Raw genomic sequence first — 13,196 nt, 5'->3', positions numbered from 1 at the left:
TTTTGGGTTTTTTCCTTCACTGCAACCAGGTTTTTGGTTGTTTTTTTTTTTCCTCTCAGTTTCCCAGTTGCAGACAAGGGGGACACAAAATCTTAATATCTGAGCCAAAAAATGGGTGCTAGGCTGTGTCCCAGAAAGAGGTCTTTTACCAAGTTTTAGGTGCCTTGGATGATGGTGGGACCCACTGTTCAAAGAAACAGTTAAAAAATGTATTCGCTGGTTGTTTTTTTTTCCTTTCCCCACCTGTCCTTAGAACAAACATGCTTCCTGAATTTTTTGGGAGGCTGTTGCAAATAAATTGGCTGAATCAGGCACCCCAAAGGACACAGAAACTGCAAATTTTGCTCTCTGGAGTTTGCAAATTCGGCTTGCATTGCAAAAGCAATATAAAGTGAAAAAACACCCAGTTCCTAGTGAATTTCCCCCAGTTCTCCCAGTTTCTGCCTCTGCCCACCCCAAAATCCATTCCCCAAGCTTGGGTATCCTGAGGAAAGCAACCCACCAGGCAGTGCAGGGAAGCTGCAGTTCCCCTGGCTTTCCCCAATTCCTAATTCCCCCTGCTCGAGTAATCGTGGCCAGATTGCTCGAGAAACTCCTAAGCGTACCTCAAACCTCCCTTCTTCCCCAGCTGGTAAGTCCCATGTTAAGTTTACCTTTGCAGACAGTTCGGGTGCACAAAATCCCCAGTTTAGCGATCCCCAAGTCAGTTTCAGTTTTGTGGGGGGGGGGGTCACAAGATAAAGGGGACCATGCAGCATTTTTTCCTTTTGTTCCCCAAGATGACTGATGCCATGTGCTACCAAGCCATGTGGAGCCTCTTACTTTGTCTCTCCTACCTTCTTCCCAGAATCCCTTTTGTAACCTGAGCAACCCTTTCCTCTTCCCAGACCCCTCCTTTGCTACAGCACCGCCCCTGGCACCACCCTCTCCTCTGACCCCGCCCCCTACCCTCAAACCCTTCCTTTCCCATTGACGGGAACCTGATCTCTCTCTAAAGGAAAAGGTTCACAGCTGCTCCTGGATTTTTGAGGCCCTGAGGAAAAATCCTACCAACTGTGGTTTGTCTCTCAAGCTAGCCGAAACAGAGCCAGGGCTCCAAGAGAGAGAGACTAGCAACAGTGATAAGCATGCATTTTGAGTATCCAGTGTTAAAAATGCAATTTAGGTCTGCATCTGTGCATGTGAGGGAGAAGTCATGTAAACTGAAGGTTACTGGAAATGTTGAAGGGGGGAGAAGATGAAAGCCAGGCTGTAGAGCTAATTATAGGTATTTGCCATAATTAACACTAGACTGAAAAGCTGCAGAAATTTAGCTAGTAGAGTTCACACAGGTCTTTGCAAATACCTGTGCAGACAAAAACTCTCTAAACGGTAGCCTTAAATACCAGGTTTTGAACTTTAACATTTAGTTTACGTGAATTCATTCAGAAAGATTGATCTGGTGTTGACTTACTAAGTAGAAGGTTTTTTTGTTCAAAGTATTTCAGCTGCTGGTAATGCACTAGTACCAAGTAAGTGCTGTCAGATAATTTGTCATAAGGAAAGACCTTCTCCCTCTCTACCACTAGCTGAAAGAACCTGAAAATGAGGTGGGGGTTGGGCTTTTCTTTAATTCATAAGCAATAGAACCAGAGGAAATGGTCTCAACTTGCACCAGGGGAGGTTTAGATAAGATATTAGCACACATTTCCTCATGGAAAGGATTGCCAGGCATTGGCCAGAGTTCCCAGGGATGTGGCTGTATCACCATCCTGAAGGTATTTAAAAGATCTGTGCATGTGATGCCTTGGGAATGCTTTTGTGATGACCTCGGCAATGCTGAGTTAAACAGCTGGACTCAATGATCTTAAAGATCTTTTCCAATGTAAAAAATTTTACGATTTTTCAGTATTTCTTCTGTTTGTCTTGTTTACCCTATTACTATGACATAAACAAATACCAGTAATTTTTAGGGACAATTAGTTCACCACACTTCCTTTAGTTCTTTCCTTCATACACATTTCCATTAAAAAAACAAAAGTCCTATCATCAGTACATTCTAGCATGTTCTTTTTCATTTAGAAAAGAGAAGAAAAGTAAATTTTGATTCTCATTTTCATCACAATAAGTGATCAGAATGAAGTAAGTAACATTAACGACTCTGACCACTTCCCAAAGAAACTGCAGTTCATATTTGACAACAGTATCTAAGATTTCTCTATAGAGGAAGGTTCGTTATAATTGCTCTGATGCCACTTTGAAACTCGTAGGCATTTAAATTTAACTGCAGACACCAGAGAAATACTTTGATTTCTTGTATTATAGATGCACAATACTGCTTCTACATGCAATAGCCACCAATCAAGGAATTTAGTGTCTTAAGATAAAGGTTTCATCCATATGCTAGAGAACTTTGACAAAATATTTAGAATGTGTATTCAAAGACGTCCTCGCTAAAATTTCAGAATTTCAGTAGCACTTTTGGGGTGGCGTAAAGCAACACAATTACACTAGATTTAAAATTATATAACTCCAGGGAATTTAATGACTACATTAAATTTACAGTATAATACATTAATAGAGATGCATACTGGAGGCATAAAACATTTAACAGTTTGTACTGGGGGGAAGCTGTACACCAAATAGTAGATTATTTTTTAAAAACTTAAGGAATATGAAGCCAGTACATTGACAGGGAGATACCTGCGGAGCACCACCTCAGCTTTGCTACATCTGAAGATGTAATCTGCCATTCTTGAAGTTCAGCTGAATTAATTTTAGAGCTCCATGACATTCCTATCTTTTAAAAACCAAGTCAGTTTTACCTGCCACATGCAGCTCTTGTGTATCCATGGTTCTCTGGGCCTTGTTTCATTGAACTGTTCCTAGAACTTTCAAGATATTAAATGCATAGGCTATCAAATCCATTTTAGAGTTTAGCATTAACTTTAGAGTTGTCACCTTATCTGTTGGCTCTTAAAAACACAACTTTTCTAGTAAAGATAGACACCAGTCTGAACATCAGATGTGTTTAGAGACTTCCAGTACTTTTTGAGAACTTCCTCACAAAGGTGTTTCTCAGTTTCCAATGCCTAATAAGAGTTCACTACTTTACTGGGCAGTGAAATCAGCACAGCTGATTTTGCCCTTTACTCCGTATCATTCTATTAACTAGTATATTAAGGAGGTTGCTATTACAAAGGTTTTTTCCAATTACAAACAGGTCAATGCAGAAAATGTCTCTGAAACTTTTTCTGAGTCAAGGCTTATATAAGCCTTAACAATGATTAAAAATGAGAAAATATTTTTAAAAAACAGTAAAAGCTTCTGCTGAAAAAATTGCCCACTTTCTTGATTTTGTGCATTTACTTCATTACTTGTACATCCACCAGCAGATGGCTACAAGCTTTCAGAAGGTACAGGGGAAGTAGAGGGGGTGCAATGGCTTTCTGCATCAGGGAGTATTTCGACCACATAGAGCTCAAGGTGATGATAGGGTTGTACAACTATGGGCAAGATTCTGGGGGCTAACAACATAAACATCCTGGTGGAAGTCTACTATAGACCTCCCACCCAGCATGAAGAGGTGGACAAAATATTCTGTGAGCAGCTGGGAGAGGTAATCTCATGACCACTGGACCTTGTCCTTATGAGAGGCTTTAACTTGCCAGATGTCTACCGGAAACTCAAAAGAGTAGAGAGAAGGCAGTCTAGGAAGTTCCTAGACTACATGGAAAATAACTTACTGACTGGTAAGAGCCTACCAGGAAGGAGGTCCTGCTAGACCTGCAGTTTATAAGCAGAGAAAGGCTGGGAAATGTGGAAGGAGATTGTCTTGGGCACAATGCTCAATGACCATGAAATTATACGAGCTTTTAATTCTTGGTAAAGTAAGAAAGGGGGTCAACAAAACCTCCACCTTGGACATTTGGAGTGCCAACTCTGACCTATTCAGGAAACTGGATTGGAGAGTTCCCTGCACAGTTCTTCGACCTGCAAAGATGCTCCACAGCCTTCCCTGAAGGCTCAGTAGCATCCCTACAGGTTGAAAGACAAGATGGTGGGGAAGAAGGGGAAGAAGAGTAGCCTGGCTGAACAAGTGCACAGGGAGCTTTCACAGGAACTCAGTGAAAAGGAAAGAGTTCATGACCTTTGAAAAAGGGGGCAGGCACCTCTTGAAGAGTACAAGGAGGTCATGTAGAGAGAAAACTAGAAAGGTGGAAGTTCAACTACAAATGGCCACTGCTGTGGAACAACAATAAAAAGTGTTTTTTTATAAATACACCAACAAGAGGAGAGCCAAGGAAAATCTCCATGTTTTGTTGTAGGCAGGGGGAAAACATTGTCACCAAGGCTAAAGAAAAGGCAGATGTACTTAATGCCTTCTTTGCCTCAGTCAGAAACTTTGCCCACAGCAACTAGCCCCCTGAGCTACTAGACAAGGACAGGGAGTAGAACTTATCCCCTGTAATCCAGGAGAAAGTAGTTGGCTGCTTGCTGTGCCATTTAGTTTATGGAACCAGATGGGATTCACCCAAAGGAGGGTGAGGGAGCTGGTGGAAGAACTCATCAAGCTGTTCTCCATCAATTATCACCAGTCCTGGTTAACCGGGGAGGTCCCAGACCGGGGAGGTCCCAGTTGGCCAGTGTCATGCCCATCAACAAGAAGTATCAGGTAACTACAGGCCTGTCAGCCTGACCTAGAGTGCCATGAAAGGTTATTGGACTGATTAATCTATTTATGATCACGCAGCACATACAGGACAACCAGGAGATCAGGCCCACTCAGCAAGGGTTTGTAGAAAGCAGGTTCTGCTTGACCAACAGGATCTCCTTTAATGAGCATTCATGGATTGGACAAAGGAAAAGCTGTTGATGTTGTCTGCCTGGACTTGAGCGAAGCCTTTGATATTGCCTCTCACAATGTTCTCCTGGAAAAACTAGTACCTCATGGCTTGGATAGACATACTGTTGTTCACTGTGCAGAAAATCACCTGAATAGCCCAAAGAGTAGATGGAGTTACCGCCAGATGATGGTCATTAACAACTGGTGTTTCCCAGAGTGCAGTACTGAGGCCAGTTTTGTTTGAATAGCTTTATCAGTCATCTAGACAAGCGGATTGAGTGCAGCCTCAGTCAGTTCACAGACAGCACCAAGCTGGGTGGGAATGTTGATCTGTTGGAGGGCAGGAAGGCTCTGCAGGGGGATCTGGACAGGCTGGATCATGGGCTGAGGCCACGGTGTGAGGTTCAACAAGGCCCAGTGCTGGGTCCTGCCCTTGGGCCACAACAACCCCAGGCAGCTCCACAGGCTGGGGCAGAGTGGCTGCAAAGCTGCCCACAGGAAAAGGACCTGGGGGTGCTGTGACAGTGACTGAACATGAGCCAGGGTGTGCCCAGGTGGCCAAGAAGGCCAATGGCACCCTGGCCTGTACCTGTCCTGGCAGGATCAGAGCAGGGATTGTTCCCATGAGGCCACATTTTAAATCCTATGTTCAATTCTGGGTCCCTCGCTACAGGAAAGACATTGAGGTACTGGAGCAAGACCAGAGAAGGGCAATGAGGTTGGTAAAGGCTCTCGAGAACAAGTCTTGTGAGAAGTGGTTGACAGAGCTGAGATTGTTTAGCCTGGAGAAAAGGAGGCTCAAGGGGGACCTTACCACTCTCTACAACTGCCTGAAAGGAGGTTGTAGTGAGGTGGGGGTTGGTCTCTTTTCCCAAGCAACAAATGACAGGATGAGAGAACACAGGCTCAAGCTGCGTTGGGGAAGGTTCAAGCTGGACATTAGGAAGAATTTTTCACTGAAAGGGTGGTCAGGCATTGGAAGGACAGCTAAGGGAAGCAGTGGAATCACTACCCCTTGATGCATTCAAGAAACGACTGGATGTGGCACTAAGTGCTATGGTTTAGTTGATACATTGGTCTTCAGTCAAAGGTTGAACAGAGTGATCTTGGAATTTTTTTCTAACATTACAGATTCTATGATTCTATGCTGTACACAAAAAAAAAAAAAAAGACATGCAAACCACAGAACAAGATTTCAGTCTAAAATATATTCAGTTATACACACTTCAAACAGTTGCTTCATTATCTTGTACTACAAGATTTCTGATTAGATTTAAGATGAGAAAAATTGAATTTGTTTCTTTAAATTTTATTTGAAGTTTCACTATTTGTGTTTCTTTCCAGGTGTCAAAATTCTAGTTAAACTAAAATGCTTTCACAAACACTACAGTTTAAAGGATATTTAAGAGCAGAAGTCAGTTGTCTCCACATACATTAACCTCAGTGTATGAAGCTTCAATTTAAAAATATCCACAAACAGAACTGGTTTTCCAGAATAACAAATACATTAAGCTGCAAACAAAACTGACTACTGAGAGGAATATATATTACTGGAATTATGATACCTACTATCCAAATAACAACTAGAAATTGAATGGCAGCTTATGAGATGTATTATCTGATCTAATGGTTATCCCTTTCTCATCATCTTCCTGAGATTCTCACTAAGAAATAACCACAGGAAATATTTCCTTACACATCAATTTTCTGCTTACTTACCAATTTTGCTGCTTTTCCATAATCAATCCATCGAATGGTGGCAAAGTTTGTTGACTCTGCACAATTAAATCCATGGTTAAACCCTGCATGGTATCCATATGGGAAAGTGATCATAAATTCTCCCGCCTCTTGGGTAACCTGTAACAATAAAAAAGAAATTTAAAGGACTAAAATAAATAAACTTTAAAAAAAACTCAAAGTGAACCACATTACAAAGCATTTCTAGTGCTATAGCAATGAAAATTACATATATCTTTGTAACTAACTAAAACAAAGATTTTTTTTTTTTTTACTTTTCACAGAGATGAGATTTAATACAAACAGAAACAGCATACTTGAGACAATGTTCTTTACTCTAAAATACATAGCTAAGTGCAATACTTAACAAATTCAGAAAGAACTCAAAGAAGTTAATCTTGGAGCAGAGATTCACTGGTAATAAAACCTGGAACTAAAAAAGACAGTATAAAGAATATATCATTCTTACTGGCTGAGAGGAAGCAAAGACACACTGGATCAAAATACCCACAATTACCATGCCTAAATGTTGTGCAGAATGTCTCAAGACAAAGCTATTAAAACACAAGTTTTAAGCTGCCACGGTCCTTCCCCTCTTTCTGTTTAGGCAAAATTTTAGAGAGCAGAAGCAGTCTGGTACTACTGGTAACAAGAATTCCAAATAACTAAAGGACAAATAGGATAGAAGGAGTGTCTGAAAGATGAAAAGCTTGACTACAGTTGAACTCTGATGTTGTTTTAGAGATTGAGCAAGGGTAATTTCAAAGGACTACAACTAAAAGAAAACATGCAAAGACCACTGGATCAACAAGATATTAGAGAAAGCAGAAAAAAAAAAAAAGAAAAAGCTAACCCCAAACTCACTGTACAGTAATTATATTTTGTATATACAAAAATAACCCAAATTCCAATTAGTTATAAGAGACGTATCAGACCTGAAAAGCTTTTAGAGTAAACTACAAAAAGTGCGGTAACATAAACAAATCACTAGTCAGGTTATTCTCTTTCAAGAGAGAAATCTCATCTTCCTACACTAGGATGGACTGCTGCTCTCCTACATGGAGAAAAGAGGAGACAGCACTTCTTGTCAGTCACTAATATTCTCTCCACACAGTGACAGCTTTAATCTCCTAAAGTCAGACGACCAGAGACTATCAAGGACAGGTTAGTCAGAGACTTCAAACAGCACACTGTCTTCTGAATTATCTGATAAGAGTTAATGAATAAAGTAGATTATACAGAATAGTTAAGAGATTCTCCATGCTTGGTTTGATACACATTTTATATGAAATAAACATCAGACAACAGACCCACTAAAAAGCAAACAGATCTATTTAAATGAAGCAAACAATCTGAGCAGTGACTGATGACTATTCAATATACGCATTTGTTGATCACAGGAAAATAAGGAGACTTCTTAGAGTCTAAATAGGTTGTTTTCAGCATTGTGGCAATGCTTTATACAAGCAATACAGTAAGAAAAATTTAAAGGATAAATATGACTCTTTTTAGGGATATACCCTTATGACTTAAAATCACAAAAAGGAAGGGTTAAATTTTAAAGTCACCAAAATTAAAACTTACAAATTCAAACATTTTTTTCTTTTTAATGTCATGTCCTAAATCTCAGCTTTCTACTGGCATAGCTGTCTTACATCCAATCTCTGCTTCTACAATCTCTTTCAAAATTATTTTATAATTTTATAAATTCTTTTTATGCTTTTTGCCCATGCAAGAACACCCAGGGTAAGCACTTCAAAGAGGCCTATTTCTGATTGTATTAAGAGATGAAAGAAAGAGAGGAAAACAAAACGAAACAAAAAAAAATACTGAACAGGGCTAGAGGAAGAAAACTAGATTTTACATTTTGAATTGTTAAAATTTTTGTGGATTCATATTTAGTATATACACGCAAAGGCACATATAGCTGCATATATTGTACCTGTTACTGTAGCACTTCAACAATCACTGTGGGAATGTTTAAGAAAGATTATTCTCAACGCTAACGATTCCAAAATTTATCTCAATACACCCTCCCGCTAGTGACAGTTTAGCAGGTGTTCTATTGCAACAAGCAGCAGTTCAGCTGCCACCTGGTAGGCGTAGACTGACTTATCAGCATTCAGCACATTTCCACTCCTATCACTTTGAGCCATGAGAGATCACAGCCTGGTTCTCTCTATTCACTTTCTCACTGAATCCCATTAATTACAATTACACTTGGGTACAGTCTGCTTCCTCCAAAGACGAGGTGATAGAACCAAACTTAAATATTTAACTGTTTGTAGCACTTTTTTTTTTTTTCTTTTTTCTCCCCTCTTTTTAGAGGATTATTATCCTCTGAATTAGAATACAGGAATAATCGAGACACCAAAATACAAAGATCAACTCCCTTACCCCACCTCAAATGTGTCATACTAAAAATAAGTATACTGACATTCTGCAATATGCTACTTTAAACACCAACCACTGAAAATTATACTGTTCAGAGTAATGTTCTGTAAATCAAAAACTATAAATTTGGTTATAAAACCATCCAGCTTGGAAAGTTTCACCTGACACTTCGTGATAAAGCACAAGGCTATGAAGGGAATCAGTATATTTACCTATATATTACGAAAACTGAATTCAGCAGCTACACTTCCATGTGATAATAAATCCTTCAGAAAACAAACTACTTATTTTATGAGTAATTTATTCAAAAAGGCTTGCTTTCCAAGGCAGGCAGTGTCCTTCTAAAAGCCTACATTTCCTCAATTTTACACATAGGTTGATTTAGGCATGAAAAGTGAAGTGATGTCCCAAAACGGCATAAATCACATCTATGTCTTAATCCCACCTATGTTGCCAACAGGATTGATAACACAGAGATGTCCCGGTTCTTGCTGGGCATGTCTTACACAGCATCAAGGCCTTTTCTGCTACCCACATCATTCTGCCAGTGACGAGGATGGGGGTGCACAGGAAGTTAGGACAGGACACAGCCAGGACAGCTGAGCTCATGGTATCCTGCTCAATACATAAAGCTGTGAGAAAAAGAAGGCAGGGCAATTGTTTGAAGTGGTGCCAAGTCACCATCATGCGTGACAGGGCTCTGTTTTCCTGGGAATGGCTGAACACATGCCTGCTCACAGGAAGCAATGACTGAACTCCTCATTTTGCTTGGCTTGTGTACACATTTCCCTTTCCCTATTAAACTGCCTCTGTCTCAAACTATGAGTTTCCTGCCCTCTATCCTTCCATTTCTCACCCATCCCACCAAGGGGGAGCGAGCAAGCATTGTCCGGTGTTTAGCTTCCAGCTGGGAAAAATATACATTAAAATATTCTCTTTTTTTTAATACGCTAGAAAACCATCAACTAAACCAAAGGAAGCACTGCATTATCCTACATTCGAGGTCAGGGAAAACACGTTAAACAAAGTTTGTACACACATGCACACATTATATCAATAAATAAATAGCACATACACAAAAACAGAAAACATAGTAATAAGCAAGGAGTGTTGCAAGGATAGTTTACACCACCTGTGTAAGTGGGAATAAACTGAGAAAAAGTGTATATTGCCTGGTTCGTCTGAACAACTTGAAACAATCTGTGCAGTGGGAAACCAGGAATCACGGCCCTTTAATGATCAAAAGCCTTTTGAAAACTCAGTATTAAGACACACAGATATTCAGGCAAGGGACTTTCTGAATCGAGTTCTAGTCCTCTAAGTAGGTTTACAGAACTCCAAAATTTCAAACTTTAGAATTTACAAAATGTATAGAGTGAGTACACTTAAAAAAAAAAAAAAAAAGCAATGCATTGAAATATTTTATTAGCTGGCAGCTACATGAAGTTCAAAGTAGAAAACAATTAACACAGAAAATCTTGTAGAAAGCAGAAGAGACTGAATACTTCAGATGTTTTTAAAAGCAGCTATGTATTAAATTCATCCACAAAGAAGAAAAACAGGTATTCTTCTCAGTTTCTGTTTGTAAAAGGTTCTTATCAAACATTTATTCTGCCACTACCTAACTGTCAAAAATAAAAGCATTCATTCTTTTTCTATTATGTTAAAGCTTTTAAAATATATTTTAAATTAAGTAACAGTTCTTTTTGCATTATTTTACCTTAAAGCTTTCAGATCCTTATAATGATAAAGTTATATTTAATTGCATTAGAAAAGCAACATACAGACATAAAGAAATTAAATACTTGTGTTAAAATACTAGGAGTACAACTTAACAGAATGAGTTAAGAAGTGTTTCAGTCAACAAAAAATCACTTCCAAGCTACCATGGAAATACATTAAAAATAAGAAATTTTGGTGATGTCTTAGAAAAAAATCACAGAAATGTTGTAATGGTTACAAGTGTTTAATTCTAGAAAATTCTCTGCTAAAACTAGTAGAAGTTTTAATACATATTTTTATGCAGCCACTACCTAGAAAGAAAAAAAGAATGCCTGACATTTACTATAACAATATTTATACTAAACACAATCTAATTCAATTCATGAAAGTAGAGTTTAAAAACAAACATTAATGTACCTTGTCAAAAGGAATTCCATACTTTTTCAATATTGAGGGAGAAATTAGAGTCATCTTATGGCGAAGAAAAGCATCACATCCTTGAGAGCTGCTCGGAAAGAACCCTAATAAGGCAAGAAAGGCAAAACTGTACATCTTTTCATTAAATCAAGTAGGAAATCTTTTTAATATTTTTCAATACTTAATATTGTTTAAACTTGTTTTAGAAATTTTTATCATGTCATTCCTAGGTTCTGAGAGGTTTTACAAAAATCAAACGCACCTCCTAAGTTTTTAAGCCCCACCCCCCTAAGTGCTTTCCAGGGGGAGGAGCTACAGGCTCTTCCTAGTTTGTTAAGAAGTGAAATAATTTAGAATAAATGTGGACCTGTACATTTAGGCATGCTTTCTTACCCTTTAAAGAAATATATCATTGCTGGGAGCTTTTTTTATGTTAATGCTCATTCTGCACACGTGAAAATCAATTGCAGTAAATAACTTTAGAAGGATTCCATGAAGACTAGGTTTACCTCGCACTTACAAATCATCTATATAGTAAACAAATACAACTTCTAATTTTGTACAGTCTGTTGTATTCCTCTCACATAAATGGTAGTTCATCATTCACAGAAGCAGTTTAAATCTTGGAAAAACATGCTTACTCAATTATTATTAAAAAAATTCAATTAACCATCTGATTTTTTTTAATGCCTTGAGGGAAAAAAACAACAATAAATTTACAGAATATATAGTTTTCTCTCTAATGTTAGATTTAATTTCCTCACTCTGATAAATCCTATATATTATGTCTGTTAAACACCCTAAAACTTCAGAACAATCTAAAAGTTATTATAGTTGTTATATTCCCTGTACATTCAATCTAGCACACTCACCAGTACTGGAAGAACAGTATTTTTCTGATTTCTCATAAATAAGGTTAAGCAGCACTTAAAGAATAAAGGTATAATGAAGACTTTCGCTGGTCAATGAACTAGGAAGCCAGCTAAGCTGCCCTGAGATCAAATATTATTCAAATTCATCATTCTTATTTTTTTTCTTACCAACAAGCACAGAATTCTTTACTCTCTCTTTGAATTGCAAATAACGTTGTCAGTTTCAAAACCTACTATTTGATAGGTACATTTACATATATGTGGCTTCAGTGACTAAAAGAAAGTTAAAAGAAACTAGCCCACAATTAGTGGATTTCAGTTAAAAAAAATCAACTATTTTTTTCATAATTAATGCCTGAAACACAAATGACAGCAATCAAAACTTAGAATCTACAGTTTCTGAGCACCAAAAAATCTCAGTCCTGAGCAGTATAATAATAGAAATGTAGGGAAACTTCTTGTGAAAACTGAGACTTGAGGGAAGAGCTGGTATGAAGAGTAGCTAAAAGATTAATTGCTGAAAGCAGAGAGAATTTAACTGAATTTTCCTTGAGAAAATGAATTTTGTACCAAATTATGTTACTGCAATATGCTTAATTAACTCAACACAAGATGATAAAAAGCAAACGATGGGCAGACATCCAAATCTTAAGTTGTACCACTCTAGCTCCAAGAGATCAGACGTAGTTGTGACAAGTCCAACCAGAAGGCACGCTTTTTTCTGAATTCCAAGAGAGTTGCAAATAACACAGAGAAGCAGAACACAACCTGCTCAAAATCCACTACTAGAAACTCACAGGAGAACATCTGCTGTGGTTGCAGAGCCCTCACAGTGAAATCAAAGTGCAACCTACACATTCTGTACTGTTATAAATTATCTTTTGACTTGTCAAAGTCTACACTTGGGCACACAAATTTTTCAGCCTCACTCACCTCATTTTCTCAAAGGAAATCCCCTTCAATGAACAAGGAAAGAAAGGAAGGTAGTACTTCCTCAATACAAGACTCTCTTTATCAAAAGATCTTTTGTCTGTCAGGCTAAATGTAAGTCACACAAGCTTTTCTTCCTAAAAATAAAATCCCTGTGGGAGACTGCCTTACAAATGCAAAAAATACTGAATATTTGGCATTAGAATTTGGCATTAGAAATTTTGCAAGACTCTTACAAAAACATTAAATGAAAGCCAATTCAAGATATGACCACAACATTAAGAATCATTCTGAAATAC

General features: G+C 38.2%; 1 protein-coding gene across 10 annotated transcripts in view; it reads right to left on the bottom strand.

The window, feature by feature from the left end:
• KDM4C (lysine demethylase 4C) overlaps positions 1–13,196 on the bottom strand; it is a 271,307-nt gene that overhangs the window by 204,944 nt on the left and 53,167 nt on the right. For all 10 annotated transcript variants that reach the window (XR_009208614.1, XM_040090380.2, XM_040090379.2 and 7 more), the window contains 2 exons: positions 11,096–11,199; positions 6,545–6,682 (listed from right to left, as the gene is read on the bottom strand). Coding sequence is in view for 9 of the 10 variants with exons in the window: in XM_040090380.2 (XP_039946314.1) it covers positions 6,545–6,682; positions 11,096–11,199 (242 nt within the window). In the remaining variant the exon portion in view is untranslated. The remainder of the gene's footprint in view (positions 1–6,544; positions 6,683–11,095; positions 11,200–13,196) is intronic.

The sequence above is a fragment of the Hirundo rustica genome, chromosome Z (genome assembly GCF_015227805.2).
Source record: "Hirundo rustica isolate bHirRus1 chromosome Z, bHirRus1.pri.v3, whole genome shotgun sequence".
Taxonomy (NCBI): domain Eukaryota; kingdom Metazoa; phylum Chordata; class Aves; order Passeriformes; family Hirundinidae; genus Hirundo; species Hirundo rustica.
The sequence above is the reverse complement of the archived record's forward strand: the minus strand, read 5'-3'. Positions and strand labels throughout refer to the sequence as shown.